The following is a 15,780-nucleotide window of genomic DNA, read 5'->3' on the forward strand; positions in this document are numbered from 1 at the left end:
AACTTAGGCCGAACAGTGCCAGATATTCAATATTTTTCAAGACAAGATATTATCTTGACTTTTTTTTAACTTTGGCAACTAATTAAAACTTAAACACACTCTATTGGCCAATCAAAACTCTTCTTTTGGGCAAAATCAACTTTTGGCTGCTTCTCTGCTTTAGAAATTAATCTAAACTGAAGCAAGGCATTTATAAAACTATATGATCTTGGGCGTGCAAGGGGTAGTTCAGTGGTAGAATTCTTGCCTGCCATGTGGGAGACCTGGGTTCGATTCTTGGCCCATGCACTTCCCAAAACTAAACAAACAAAAAAATTCAACAAATGGTGCACCAATAATGGTGCTACAATCTGGAAAAAGAATGAAATGTGACTCTGCCATACAAAAAAAAAAAAACATGAAACGAAAAACAAAACTATATGATCTCAAAGTATGTGGTATTGTTTCTTCATGGGCAAAATGAGGATAATGTTCACTTAAGCCTATAAGCCTTTTAAAGAGTAGTGGACTGAAATGATGTCAACATCCTTTATAGAAACTCTAAAAAATGCAAACCAGCCTATAGTGGCACACTGCAGATCAGTAATTGCTGAGGGTAGGACAGGAAGGAGGGACTCCAAAGGGGCATATGGAAACTTTTTAATTTTTTTTTTTTTTTAACATGGGCAGGCACCGGGAATCGAACCCGGGTCCTCGGGCTTGGCAGGCAAGCATTCTTACCTGCTGAGCCACCATGGCCCGCCCAATATGGAAACTTTTATGTTCACTATCTTGATTATAGTGGTTTCATGGTAGTATATGTCCGAACTTATCACAGGGTACACTTTATGTAGTTTATTGTACGTTATAACTTCATTATTTGAAAAAAAAAAAAGAAGTCTAGCAGGAGCAGGCCGGTGCAATTCTTCTTCCTACATTAGGCTACAGGCATGAACACCCTCCCCTCCTTCACTTCCAAAAAAATTCAGTTTAATTTCACTCCAAATCAAAAGAAACAATTTAGAACTTTGCAACAGGTTTTTATTTTTGCTTTATATCTATTACAGTGTTTGAAACCTAAAGAAATACATTTTCTCTTCAAATTTGGATGTGTATATAAATATCATTTTTCTGGACTAAACACTCAATGCCTATGCTCTGAAATCATCAAGCTGTATCTCTGTCTCCCTAGGGGCCCTGAGAATATGGAAAATAGCCAGACGGTTTATGTTCTTGGAAAAATAAAAGGAAATGAATTCTGAAACACCAGTGAGGTGAAGGGATGTATTCACCTTCCTAGGGTCTGTAGCTGGGAAGCCTATCTGTTCTTAGGGAACATCAGGTACGCCTTGGGTGGCTAGGGCCCCATAACCCTTTCCCTTCTCTAGTGGTTCAATCAAAGGCAGTTCGCACAAAAGCTGGATAAAGAAACCAAATTTCAACTTCAGGGTCCAAGGTTTCTTGTAGAGGACATTCTCTGAGTCAAAGGTTTCTAGCCAGTCTCAGAACCTTTGAGAAATGCCTTTCTTCACTGTCCCAGGGGATGGCAGTTTTCTCTTCCCAAACCTAGGGGCTGAAAACTAGACATACATAAGGGAACACGGGATTCAGCAGAGAGGTTCAGGCAAGTGCTAATGGAGATGAGAAGCTGGGCTGGCCTAGCCAGTGAAGCCCAAGCTCACTGAAGACCTTTACACCACACAGCAGCTCTCATAGGGTGTTCTGGGCCTCTTCTAACTCTCATAGCCAATTTTGGTTCTGCATACAGCCCAGGCCTGGGTAGGTGTAGCAGGCAAGAGTTAATACTGACCTATAGGGGCCAGATGGGAAGTATGAGTAGAGCAGGCAGGCAAGGAATAAGAAACATAGGTTAAAAAGTTATTTTCTGCTTTGCTATAAATGAAAAATGTTAACAGTATTTGCAAAATGCCTTCTCAGAGGAAAAATAATAGCTGAATTACAAGATTTGGTTAGTCTTGACCTCAAATTCTTCCCTTGCCATGGTCTTAATTCAGGGCTGGAGCTAGGGGATCAGAAATGGATGGCTGAATCATTATGAAGGCATTGGCCAAATAGCAGCCTAGTGCCTACCAGATAAATCCCTATAGGGCCAAATTCTCAGCTTGTTGGCTCAACAAAAGAATCAAACTATGACAAAAAAAACTACTGGACAAGGTTAGTGTAATCCTAACATGGCTGTGGAAGAAATGTCCTCTGAACAATCTCAGTTCCACACTCATTCACTTCTAGGGTAGTCCTACCTGGAAGATGTTGCTGGCTATGAACATTTGCTGTGGCTCCGAGTCCTGGCCCTAGATCCTTCCCCAGCCTGTCAGTGAGGCAGACAGGCACATATAACATACCTGAAGCCCCCATGGGAGTGTACAGGGACCTGAAGAATTTGGCTTCCTGCCTTCTACTGAGAATTTAGAATGAGACTATAGGATAAATCACTAAGGAAAACCCAAGATGATGGATACCAAGTTGAATGAGTTTAGAGAAGAGATGAGACCTGGGCAAATGAGCTGACACCTTCAAAGAGGGGCATGTGGGACAAAGAAGGAAGTATTGCTAAGTTTTCATCTCCTTTCCTTCCAGTTTCCTAGAATATGGGAAACTCCAAAGAGAAGACGGGGAAATCCAATTCACTCTCCTAGATGGTTTTCATTTTAAACTGGTTCAGCCTGAATGAAACAGAACATGTGTGCCTGAAAGCCTTCTTTCCCTCTCCCTTGACTAAGTACAGTAGCAGCTAGAATCTGTGCAATTCATCTCCAGAAAATAGGCCTTCTGGAAGGTGACCTCCAGGGCAAACAGAGTGGAAGGAACAGATCTAACGTAGATCCAGGTAAGAGAGAACACCAAGGATCCTTGAAAGTGGGGTCATCAATACCTGCTCCTTGGAAGAGTCATTTATGCCCACTGCTCCAAGTAACTAGGCTGGCCAGCTGAGGGTGGAACACATGTGGTTGGTTCTACAAGAGGGATTCTGCCAACACCAGGGCTAGGCAGTCAGTGGGAACCTCTGGAACTAAAAGGCAGGTTTCTAGAGACCCTGTTAGTACTAGAGAAGATGATTTGGGATTGAGGGACCAAAGGGGGCTGGCAATAAAGAATAGCTGGAATTATTCAAAACAGTATTTGATCCCTAAAACTAAGAAAAAAGGCCCCTTGTTCTCTTAATCCACACCTACATACCTCTACCCCCACCTCTGCAAAGTTACAACCTGAGATCTTAAAAAAGATAGACGAGTCATGTGCCAAAATATGAGAATTCCAAAAACATGTCTGGACTTACAGACTTATTCCCTATAGTAGGCTGGGGAGCTCCTTCATTCCTGAAACAACTGTTGAGAATTGTAGCAGGAAAAGCCTTTGTCCTCACTTAGGTCAAGGTCTGGAGTCTGGATGGAGACTGCCCATGAAGAGTAGCTGTTAAGCCTGGGCTGAGAAATAACTTTTTGCTTTCCCAGATGGCCAAAGGAGAGGAGACACAAAGCAGTGTCACTCCCTCCGTGGGCTATAATTACTTCACCTGTAGACTGAATGTGGGGCTAGAGAAAGAGAATGGAGAAAACATGGCCTAGGGATGAGACTAACAAAAGCACTTAGTTGCCACATTCCTCTGACAAGAAATCTGCCCTCATGTTGTGCCTCTGGAGAGATTTCAGGCTTTGGAGTCCCTGGAGAAAAAGTCTTCAAACAGCAGCCAGAAGACCAAAAAATAAAAAAAGTCATCCATCTAGTACAGGGCCCAGACCTGAAGCCAAACTAGATTCTGGAGGAACATTTGGGAAAGCAGAATGTGTATGTCTTGCACTAAGAATGTGGCCCTAATGTCAGAGCCTTAACTATTGCTTGAGGTGTACAAATTAGATTCTACTAAATTGCTCTGACCCACTGGACAACGAAAATGGAGGGAAAAATGTTTTCTTGTTTTGTTTTTTCAACTGTACGATAACAGTTTTGTGATGGAGGCAGCAGAACAAGTGGAAGAGCCTACCCCTTTCCTACCTAGGAGACTGGGAGTTGGTAGTCATTATTCCAGAGCTAATGAATGGCACCTGACTCTCCAAGACAGTACAGCATTGGTGTGACTTTTCACACCAATTACCTTCCTCAAATTATCTTCCTCAGAAAATGTTTCTGGAGATGGAAGGAGGGCAAAGCCAAGAGTGAGGACTTGAACATTCGCTCTGTAAGCAGAGAGGCATGGATTTCACCTGACTCAGAAGGGGATCTGTAGGAAGGGGAAGGAGAACGGCATTGTTTCTGGGGAAGAAAAGTACAGGTTGGAGCAGAGCACCTCTCTGACTGATCACAATAGTCTGGGTAGGGGAGTGGCAGATTGTGCCTTCAGTCCCACACACGGTCTCCATTTGGCTGACAATTTCCTCCACCTCCATCCCAGACAGCTGGGCTTTACTATCATTTATAATCCACCCAGAAAGCCACTGAGGCACTAAATTGGCTTTAACTTAAAGAGAAAGAAAAGATATTTGGATTATATTGTCACAAGGAAGGACAAGGTCCAAATCAAGCACAAAGATCCCAAACACAGAAGACACACTGGTTGGCTCTCAAAAAGGAACTTAGGCTGTTAAAAGTTTCTGTGGTAACAGGCAGCCATGTGCGATAACTTATGTAGAATGAATTTGAGAAGGCAGACTGCTTTTTGGGTTTCCTGATGTAAGCACAATTCTCAGCAATAAGGACTAGAGTAATAGATTTCATCAGGGCCTGGCACCATCCTTGCTCCCTTCAGGTACTGGAATAATCAAACCAGACTGCCCTGCCATACAAAGATTCCAGAGCTGAGGGTTGGTCCCAGGTAGTAGCCCAGAACCAGGCAGAGAGGAAAAGGACCAAGCTCAGACCTAAGTGTGGGCATGTCTACATCTTTTTGGTCTTCCTCATAGTATCCTACTTACAGAAATTACAAACAGTTCTTCCTCTTCAGACCAATTAAGACTGACCTACCTAATATATATAAAAAAATACAGAACTTTTTGAAATTCTCTCCTTTGGAAGTAAAATATACATGATTCAACTATGGAAGAGGAAGAAGAAGAAAGGCCAAAGGGCAGGGGTCCCTGGCTGTCCCAATACATGACACTCGCACTCCAACCTCCTCGGCAATTTATGGGTCACTAAAGCAAGGACCATCTTCTCCTCAGGAGAAAGGAAGGACCACAACCCCATCTCATGCTTAGGAGAAAATACAGCCATCTCAGAGGTTCATTCAACTCTGAGGGGAATTTTCAAGTAAACATATGAAGTTGGGTCGCACCATTTGGAAGGTGGTTAGGAAACAGGATCAGTAGCGACACATGGGAAGCCCCGTCTTTAGATCTGTGCTCCTCCCCTCCACTCCCACTGGTATACTTTTTCCAGGAGAATGAGGGAGATTTCCCAAACTAAAGTCTAGGAAATGGGTCAGAGGAAGGGAGGGGCCTTTGTCTCATGGTGGCCTCCCCTTCAGCCTCTAGTCCCAGACAATGCTGGCGGCCAGTATTCCTAAAACCAGGAACTCATGGCTCTTGGGAAGAGCAAACTTAATACAAGAAAAATGTGCAAAGAAAAAAAATTAAATAATTCAATCCAAGCAATACAAGATTAATATTCTGTCAGAGCAAGAACACTTTGTTTTGGATTTCTCCCCTCCCCTCCCACCCCCCACCTCTGGAATATTCCATCTGCTCAAGTACCCAAGATAAGAGTTACACCAATCAGGGCAGAGGACTGAGAAGGATGAGGAAGATAAAGGGAAGTCACCACAAAAGGAAATAAAAATAAAAAAAGGTGCAAAATTGATTACCTCAGTCCTCCTTTGTCTACCCCAGGGCTCCTGGGTTAAAAGACATGTATGCAGCCAAATACAGCGTAAAGAAGAAAAACCCAACATGTCCCCTTCTTGTCACAAACCCAAATGTGAGCCTCAGATGGTTCTGTCCAGAGGGTGCTCCCTCCAGGGAAGGGGTGGAGCAGGTCAAGAGCACAGTCTCCAGGGCAGCAGAGGTGAGTGGTGGCTGGTGGTGGGAGGGCTGGTTTCCCGCCCACCAGAGGGCTGCTTTTCCGCTGGTTGGTGGTGCTTCCCATCCCCTCCCCGGAGGCAGACATTATAGCTGGAAGCCCTCCATGGGGGCCTCAGGCTGCTGGAAGATAAACTGCTGTTGTGTTTCATCCACTTGCGGAGCCAGGCTGCTGTCATCATCTTCTACGCCAAAGTAGTGTTCAATAAGGTCAAAGGCCTTCTGGTAGATCTCTTGGTTCTCATGGCTCTGGAGAAACTCAATTTTATCCAATCCTAGAAGCAAGAAGTATGAGTGCTTTTCTATGGGAAGAAGTTGAGCCCATGTAATATTTATCTTTTTCTGTCCTGATTTATGTGTTTACAAGCGCAAGTAATATCATCAGATCTCTCTTTAACTTCAAAGAAGAGAGCCAAGATTTCTTCCTGAAACAACATAATCCCAAAGGAAAGGGACCAAAATGTTAATACATCAGAGATTTTAGTCCAGATCCTTCTTCTAACTATCTGTGTGACTTGGGGCAAGTTATCAGCCTCCCTGGGTCTCAGGTCTCTCTTCTCAGAGATGGATGATGAGTCAATCCAGCACTCTTCCCAGAACTTTCTAGAAACTCAGGAAAAACACGTCTTTCAGCTCCTGATTCTATGATTAGTTTTGGATCTCTACCTTTGCATCGTATCATACTGACTTACTGGGTAGAGCCTATCAGAAAGAGAACTTATGTATTTCTACTCAGAAGAGGAAGGAACTGATGAGATAAATAAAACCTTGAACTGAATGTCAGTTGATCAAAATCCAAATTGCAGTTCTACAACTACAACTCAGTACATGCCCTTTAACCCACAGGAAGGTGTGAAAACCTGTAGATGGTACAATTTGGCTAGAGCAGGAGTTCTTAGCCATTTTTATTAACATAGACCCAAATCTCATGGAAGCCATGGATGCTCCTAGAAAAAAACACACCTTCACATTCTGTATACCACACTTTAGAGGCCTAGAGCTTTTCTACTTAAGGCAGAGGTGAGGATAGATTGAGGGCACATACCATAGGCTTCCTCAATGAGGCTACAGTAGGGATTGACCCCAGAGCCACTGCGCTTGCCCTCTTGCTCTCCAAGCCGTAGGATGTTCTCCAGTCCATTGAGGGCCACTTGCACGATCTTTGAATCCATCACAGTCAGCAAGTCACATAGGGGTTTGATGCAGCCCAGTGAGACCAGGTACCTGGGGGACAAAGACCAAGCAAGTACTACATTAACAGGGCAAGTGAGTTAGTGGGCAGGTGCTTTGGCCTGTGGGTCTCCCTGATAATACATGTCACCACTCTCAGTAATCTACTCATAATGAGCCCCCACCCAATCCTTTATCCCAATCTCTCCGCTCTCCCACTGTTATAGGTCTAGTTCATTTCTCATGTGGATGACTGACAAGATTCCTCCTCTTTGCTTTTAGTGTTTCCCTCACAGTAGTATGACCCTTTCCTGAAACACAGCTTTGAAAACACTTCCCTGCTTAAAATTTTTCACAGGCTCCCTATTTCCCTGAAGCCCAAGCTCTTCAGAATGTCAAGACCTTCTATAATCTGGCCCCAATTTCCTTTTCTTGCTTCACTTCCCACTATTCTCTTCCAAGGACACTACTCTCCAGGCAAATTTCTTGTTCCAAGTAAAGGTCTCCAGCTTTCTGTACCATTACTTACACTTTTCCCTGTCCAAAAAGCTCTTTTCAACCTTCTGTTTATCCTTCAAAGAACTCACTGGCTATCCTTTTTCTTCTAAGGCTTTATATACACTGACTATATTCCCTTTAGTAAACTATGAGCAACACACTTGTCCAATTTCTACCACTCATGTTTAGGTAAAGAAAACTAAAATCAAAGAGCACACGTATATACATGCATGCACAAAATAACTTTCTATTTGCTTCTTTCAAGTCTCAATCCCCAAAATGACTTCCCAAAGAAGCTACTTTCATTAAGCTGTAGCAGGGTCCCCTTTATTTGTATGGGTAAGTGAGAATAACATAGATTTCAATGTTCTCTCTAGAGAGTTGGGAGAGGTAAAAGAAGAATGGATGGCTGTGTCATGGTTTTCCATTCTCCAGGAGCATATAGCATGGTCTATCTGAATCTATTCCAGATTCCAGTGACACTGTAGCAGCTTACCAGTTAAACCTTATTTTAGCTGGACTAGGAGCAGGACTATCCCAGCAAAGGCAGTTTAGAAGTCATCTGTAAACCATGAGCGAAGGGGGAAAGCACTTATCGTTCAAAACAGTGGGAAGGGAATGTGATACCTGATCTGCTCAGGGGTCCCTCCTGATGTGGCATTGGTGATGGCCCAGGCTGCCTCTTTCCTAGTTCGGAACTCTGCTTTCTGAAGGATTTCAATCAGCACGGGGAAGATATTTGCATCTATGACAGCCTGACAGGATGAGGGGGGAGAAGGGGGGAAAGTCTCTCAGAAAATGACAACTTCAAGCACTTTTCAAGGACTCAACTTCAAAAGAAAGTAGATCCAGCCCACAAATCAGTTAAGACTTAGAGCTTCTTCCTCCTGGGAGTCCTCTTCTGTCCCTCCCATATAGGTGACATGCTACAAAAGAACTTTGCTTCAGCTACACAGAATCTTTGATCAACAGCACACGTGACGCATACTTTCCAAAGGAAAACAAACTATTCCACCTGAAAGCAAATATCCCACAATCTCCCATGTTCCCATGCTTTCCTGCTTCCCTTCCCTGGACTTCCCTGCCTGTTCTACCTGTATTTGAGCCCTGTTGCCAGCGGTGATGTTTGAAATAGTCCAGCAAGCTTCCTTACGGATTGACTCCTTAGGGCTACTCAGCAAGTGGAGGAGGCAAGGGAGGGCTGAACAATTAAGAATAACCTAGAAAATGAGAGTGTGAGTTTGAGTGAGACTGCTCATCTATAAGAAACCTGTCAAAAATCCCACAGAATTATGCCAACTGTTTAGAACCCAAAGAAAACCCAGATCCCTAGCCTTTGAACAAGGGGAACCTTGTTTACTGTGTTCTCATTGGGTTATTAACAAGAAATTAACATGATGTAGTATCCCTGGGACCCTAAACCTCTAGGAAGTAAACTTGGAGTTCTATAGCTTTGAGGTCTCAGAGGGGATGTGACTCAAAAACTATTCAGAAAAAACTAACCACGTCCAGGTAGTTTATCAGGTTATCCCATTTAGTTTTCCTTCATCAGCACCCAATGGATGATTTATTTCCAATTTATAGAAGAAATATAGACAACAAGTTGCTCACGATCATATACAAAGTGGCAGAGTTGGAATATTTTGCTCAAGGCCCATGCTTTCTCTCCCAGACCATGCTGCCTCCCATCAGGACTAAAGAGCTCTTGGTAGAGGAAATTTTTGTCCATAGGTATCTTTTCACACAGCCCTCCTATAGCTGGCCTGAGTTAAGATCCTGTAAGCCCTCCTCCTTACCTGGGTCTGGATGTCATCTCCCGTTACAATGTTACCCACAGCTCTGAGAGCAGGAGAAGCCACTTTGTAATCGTTGTGCCTATATAGGGAAAGAGATGTGTTCAGCAGAGGGGCAGCACACTATATTCAGCCCTATTGACCACCAAGGCTGGCAGCATTCTTAAGGCTCCAGATCTTTGGATAAAGCAGCAAACTGCTGTCTACAGTTCTTTTTGTGTGTGTGTACAGTTCTTTAGTCTGAGTTTGGAGAAGCTTAGGGAATGTGTACCGTCTGAAACTACTCACATCAAAAGCTCTACCAATCTCCGGCAAACTCCAGAGTCTATGACTGCCTGGATCTTTTCATTTGGGCCATCTGACAGGTAAGAGAGGGCCCAGCAGGCATCTGCCAGTAAGTCTGAATCACTGCTGAAGAGTAGGCGAGACAGCACAGGCAAACAAGGAGAGACCTGTTGGAAGGAGACAGTGAAAAAGCTCATAAGGTGATAGGGCTATGTCAGCTCTACCATTGCCACCTCCTGAAAGTAATTCTTGACCCTGGGATCTCTACTACATTAAACTATCAGGCCTAACTTTTCACTCTACCACCTAGGCACATACCAGACACTTGAGATAACCTACTTCAATTGTCTCTTAGTTCTCCATGGTTTGACACTCCAAGGAGTTCCCCTAAAGACTTTAAAAAAAACAAAAACAAACAAAAAAACCCTCCCACATCCAAATTCCTCCATTGGAAGGCACCTGGTATCACTCAGAAACTGGTAAGTAGCTCTCTCACCTTTGCAAAATCTGGGGGCGGATTCTTCCCCCGACAGAGGTTTGACAGGGCCCAGACTGCATTCCGTGTCATTGTCAGCCGTGTGGACTTGGTAAGGAGTCTGAAGGAAATAGCAAAGCCATATCCTGAACACTGATGCTGTGGTCCAGGGCTGTTATCCAAACAGACCCCTAAAACTCTAGCACAGATCTAAGTTAATAGAGCATTTTGAACCAGGCTGACCTGTATTTCCATAAAGGACCAAGAATAGCTGTTCCCAGATAAGACCACAGGTGATAAGGATGAAACAGGGCTGGATCTTGAGTAAGTCTATAAGGGAGGACATTCTGTACCCCTAATTCTGGCCACAAATCTTAGACAAGGAGCATTGTTCTTTTAGGAAATAAAAGCTAAAGGTCTCGTGTGACGCTTTAGTGCTGCAGCATGGAATAGTTTTCTGTGAAAGGCCCTGGAAAGAATTGATAGTGGTACCCTATAAGATTGTGGCCTCTCTAGAGTTTTGTCCACCTGGTCTTTGTTTAGATGTAGTTCTATTTTAAGGGTATGGGGGAGGGGACAGGGATAGAAGAGGGGTTCAGATAAACCTTCAAGGAGTCTTTGATTTATGGTTAGCTAGATTACAACAGATATATCTATGGCTATAACCCCATAGTAAATTAAATGCATTCTGAAAAGGTTGGATTTTTCAATAGGCTAGTCCTGCCCCCTTTACCCTGGCTCCATAATGGGGCAGATATAACCAACATAAGACTTTAGTGCCATGAGGTTAGACAGCACAAGATCCACTTTGATGTAGCCTAATGGCATAATCTTCTTATTCTCAAAGGAGACATTTTACTTTGGCAATAAGATAGCATTTTAGAGTTTTTGTATTTACTTTTCATCATAAGGGACCAAGTAAACTGCTCCCAAATTAGATAGATGCTCCAGATATAGATGATTATAATTACTCACGTTAACAAAGGATTAAGGATGGAACAGTTCAAGACGTAATCTCGGCAAACGGAGCTGTCTCCAGCTATGTTTCCCAGTGCCCAGACTGCCTGAAAAGGGGATGATGGAACTGTCACCTGCAGAGCCTGGCTTGGCTTCCATGAGTACCCACCACCCAGGCTGAGGACCATGTCAGGGCCCAAGGAACATTGAACAAGCTGAGGCACTCCTCCCTGTTGAAATCCTTATTGGATACTTGTTTTAAAGAACCTTTCCCTTGGGGAGTTCCTCATACAGTACAGAAGATAGGCTGCCATCTGTACTGCAGCCAAAGAAGTCAAACTAAGACCTGCCTATTCCCATGGCAAGAAAGGAACAAGTGATTAGAAAGCTGCATTCTTGTAGCATCCTTAGACTAACCTGGAGGAAAGACTGCAGTACTATTCTCTCTACTTCTATGCAACTAGCAAGGATCCAGTGGGAGAAATGGAAGTTGTGAACCTAGAGATATGAGTTGTGGGTACAAGGTAATGGGTACCATCAAGAATTAAGTCAAATTTGATCATTACCTGTTCCTGTACATCTTCAAAGTCTGAATTAAGCAGCTCTATGAAAATGGGGACAGCCCCTGCCTCAATGACAATTTTGGTCTGCTGAGAGGTTCCAGAGGCAATGTTTGTGAGAGCCCAGGCAGCTTCAAACTGAAAGACAGATTAAGCCATTTTTGAGAGGTCATTCTAGACAGAACAGCAATGTCTTTATCACCTGGCTCAGAACAGTAAGCCTCCTGCCCCTGGCAAAAAAAAAAAAGAAAAAAGCAACAATAAAACAAAAGCTTTTCTCTCTCACCCCTGTGAATGGTGAGAAGAGGTATAAGCAGTGATAATGACAAAATGGGAAGACAAAATTGGGCTTCAGTGGTCACAGGATCCTTGGCCAAATAATGTTTTATTTTAAGGGCTTCACTTCTGAAACTAGGGTAAATGAGATGTTCTCTCATTGTCCCTTTCTGCTGTTTCTAGCCAGTACCAATAAAAGTGCTGGACTGACTTATCACCTATCTCTGAGAAGAGAGATCCAGAGAAGCAAAATGATTTGGCCCAGGAAACACAGCTAGTTAGAAGTGGAATCAAGACTAGAACCTCTGATTTAAAACAAAATGACCATTCTATCATATTCTGACATCTCTCCTTTGAGATTATATGACTTAAGAAAGAGATCTTGGTGGCTCTCCTCTTGGAGGCCAATGGGACATCTGATTATATTACTTGTCTTTTTCCTAAAAAATTCTACCATCATCTTTTGGAAGAAGGGTTTTCATCTGGTGCCCTCCCACCCGAGACCTCACCTGTAATGTACAATTTTCATTCCTCTTCAGAAACTCCACAAAGCGATCCACCACTCCTGGAGTATTGATAACTTCATCTATTGGGGGACTAGGCTCTGGAAGAGGGGAAAGGGAATGAGAGGAAAAGTCAGAAAATCCTTCAGCTGATCCACCCACTAAAGTAGTTCACAATCCTCCCCAGATATTCCTGACCATCCTTAAACTATTCCCAAATGTCCTTCTGGTGAAGTGACTTTCACAATAGTTGATCATCTTTGAATTGCATTATACAGTTGGGATGCTGAAGAGTAAATCAGTCCTAACTTAGCTTTGTTCATGTTTGGCTTACTGAATATAAGCAAAAAAGGGAAAGGAAAAGAGGGAAGCCCAAGGAATGAACAATCCTCATCTACATATTTCCCTTCTAAGACCAGAGGGGGAGAGGACTGCTTAATAAACCAGGAGAAGAACTATTTTTCCTATCATAAAATAAATTTTTATTGAGCATCAACTGTTGGGGAGTGCCATGTCCCCCACAAAATGAATGTTCAGGTCCCTACCCCTGGTCCTGTGGGTATGAACCATTTTTAAATAGGACCTTTGAAGATGTTATTAGTTAAGATGTGCCCAAACTGAATGAGGGCAGGCCTTGATTCAATATGGCTGAAGTCCTTATAAGCAAAGGAAACTAACAATGTCACAGGGGTAAGTGGAAGTCAGTGGAACCCAGAAGGGAAAGAAGACCTTGCCATGTACACTACTATGTGACAGAAAAGCCAAGGACTAAGGATCAACTGCAGCTAGCCCCAGAATGCCAGGTTTTGGGGATACAGTAATCCTTGCCAATGCCTGTATTTTGAACTTCTAGCCTCAAAACCATTAGCCAATAAATTCCTGTTGGTTAAGCTAACCCATTGTATGGTATTAGTTTTTGGCAGCAGCAGAAGTAATACACCAACTATATGCCAGGCATAGTTCTAGGTACTGAGGATAAGGTAGTGCACAAAACTGATAGTCCTTGCCCTCACAGAGCTTACACCCAGTGGGGGAGACATTCTGTTATGCTAGAAAGTAATAAATATAACAGAAAGAAAAGAACAGGTAGGGCAGGGTAAGGAATAAAAAATGATGAGGGGGAGGGTAGCTTATAACTTTAGATAGGTTATCAGGGAGGCTTCATTGAGAAAGTAGGATCTGATCACAGAAGTAAGGAAGCTGCCACATATATATGTGGGAGTAAAGGATATCAGGTGGATAGTGGAAAAAGCCAGCTGGAAAGGTGTAAATGTATCTGTCATGTCTAAGAAACATCAAGGTCAGTGGGGCTAGAACACAGTAAGCAAGGGGGGAAGTAATCAATGTGGTCAGTAAGGGGTGGCTCAATCTTGTAGGGCTTCTCTGGGGAGGACCAGGCTTTGTACCTTTGGAGAGTAATTTCCGGAATTTCTGTGTAGTCGCTAACTGCAGGTCAGAATCATCAGAAAAGAGCATCTCTACCATTTCTCTTGTGATCACACTCTCCTAGAACATAAAATAAATTTAGAACTTTTGCAAATCAACATCAGAGCTAAATGCAAGCATATAATCCTGCCTGACAAACTGCTTTCTAAAAAGTTGAGGGCAAAATGACAGCACGGTCAGGAGAAGGGAATTGTTTAATCCATAAATGCTTTAAGTTAGGACATTTGAAAATGATTCCTAATATCTGAGGCAACTGATGGTTTCCTGTAAATGTTTCCTATCAAAGGTTTTTCTATCAGAGATGAATCCCTGATGGCACCTTCAGGTGACCAGCTACCAAAGATCCCATGGAAGAAAAAGCTTAGCGTTTTTCAGTGTGAACAATTTCTGTTCTGTAGAAGTAGGTTCTTCCCAGGCCTGCCTCGAGCAGCATGCAGGGTCCTTACCCCAGTGGTAGAGCTCACATAGGAGTCCATGAGGAGATTATCAAACATGGCAGCTTCTTCATTAATCAGTTCTACATTTCTCCGTTTAAAAAGCTGAAAGTAAAGTGACAAGACAGTGGTAAGACAATTCACTGAACCATAGAAAACAGAGAAAATCCAATGTTAAATTACGGCATAACTTTCAAGGAAATGCTTGAGTAATTAAGAAAATGAGGCTTTATATACATGGGAAGATATTCAAAGGCTTTACTTTCTATGTTATATCTACTTGCTTACATTTTTTGTTGTTGCTGTTTACATTTTTTAAGGCAGCATTTCTATAAGCAGAAAAACATTTAAAGACTTTTGTACCCTCCGTGTAAAAGATGATTTTTTAATTTGAAGAAAAAAAAATGATACGGCAAGAGGGTAAACAAAAGCAGATTAGGTGAATGAGTCTAGACCTGGGCGATACACTGATTTGGTGAAGGGGATGGGAGTATAGATGATGGGGTATTAACAAAGTCTCTTTTCTAGAGAGGCTTACAAAAACAGAGTCTCAAGAAAATAGAAGTAAGGCAGCCCACAATGGCTGGTAAGCCTCTTAAAGGACCAGACTTGGAATTACTCTTTGAAGGCCAGGCCGGACACTGATTATACAGTAAAGAAGACAGAAGGCAACAAAGGACTAGAACTGGAATGTTATAAAAGACATAAATCGTATGTAAGTTGGTCTAACTTGTGGAATGGGGTCAAAGGATTGGTTCTTCTTTTCTCAAAGCATCCAACATTTCTGTTACAACAAAGAAACTGAATGACTAGCCCACAGAGCTAAGCTGCTTTCCTGACAGGAAGGAGAGAGCATAAGGTGGAGGTCAACTGTGGTGGCTGGATCACTCTCCTGAATGGTATGCTTAAGAGTATTCTGGTCAACCTACTTGTTGCTCCCGCTTCTGCTTCCGGAGCTGAATGCCCTCTTCCTCTCTTCTTCGCCTCATTTCCTCTGGGTTTAGGGCGTTATTCTTATAGCTTTTCATTCGATAATTGTCTTTCCCTGGGCTCGCCATGGTCTCTAGAAGAAGGGAAGATTCAAACATGCTGGCAAAGCTGGTTAAGAGGGGAGCATTTCCTTTTCACCGTTTCTGTCCCTGTCCATCCTTCCCTACCCCAGGGTGGGGAGATCACAGCTTCTCAAAGAAGCCAAATCATCTGAATAATAGCACTTAACATTTCTAGTACCAACCTCCCCCAGAACACACACACACACACACACACACACACACACACACACACACACCCAATCTCCTTTAATCAGAATAAACGTGTTAAAATAGGTGTTATTATAGTATCTGCTACAGAAGAGTAGTTAAAGATGTGGGCC

At 43.0% G+C, this 15,780-nt stretch overlaps 1 protein-coding gene across 4 annotated transcripts in view; it reads right to left on the reverse strand.

The window, feature by feature from the left end:
• Positions 1-998: 998 nt before the first annotated feature.
• Positions 999-15,780, reverse strand: part of KPNA6 (karyopherin subunit alpha 6) — a 66,416-nt gene continuing 51,634 nt past the window's right edge. For 3 of the 4 annotated variants that reach the window (XM_077150484.1, XM_077150483.1, XM_077150485.1), the window contains 13 exons: positions 15,338-15,471; positions 14,421-14,513; positions 13,935-14,034; positions 12,535-12,629; positions 11,756-11,887; positions 11,208-11,296; positions 10,254-10,353; positions 9,761-9,924; positions 9,476-9,554; positions 8,774-8,899; positions 8,307-8,434; positions 7,057-7,235; positions 999-6,286 (listed from right to left, as the gene is read on the reverse strand). In XM_077150484.1, the coding sequence (XP_077006599.1) occupies positions 6,099-6,286; positions 7,057-7,235; positions 8,307-8,434; positions 8,774-8,899; positions 9,476-9,554; positions 9,761-9,924; positions 10,254-10,353; positions 11,208-11,296; positions 11,756-11,887; positions 12,535-12,629; positions 13,935-14,034; positions 14,421-14,513; positions 15,338-15,471 (1,607 nt within the window). In that variant the 3' untranslated portion in view covers positions 999-6,098. Of the gene's footprint in view, positions 6,287-7,056; positions 7,236-8,306; positions 8,435-8,773; positions 8,900-9,475; positions 9,555-9,760; positions 9,925-10,253; positions 10,354-11,207; positions 11,297-11,755; positions 11,888-12,534; positions 12,630-13,934; positions 14,035-14,420; positions 14,514-15,337; positions 15,507-15,780 lie in introns of all 4 variants that reach the window. The other variant, XM_077150482.1, reaches the window with a different exon arrangement.

Source organism: Tamandua tetradactyla, chromosome 2 (assembly GCF_023851605.1).
Source record: "Tamandua tetradactyla isolate mTamTet1 chromosome 2, mTamTet1.pri, whole genome shotgun sequence".
NCBI classification, from domain to species: domain Eukaryota; kingdom Metazoa; phylum Chordata; class Mammalia; order Pilosa; family Myrmecophagidae; genus Tamandua; species Tamandua tetradactyla.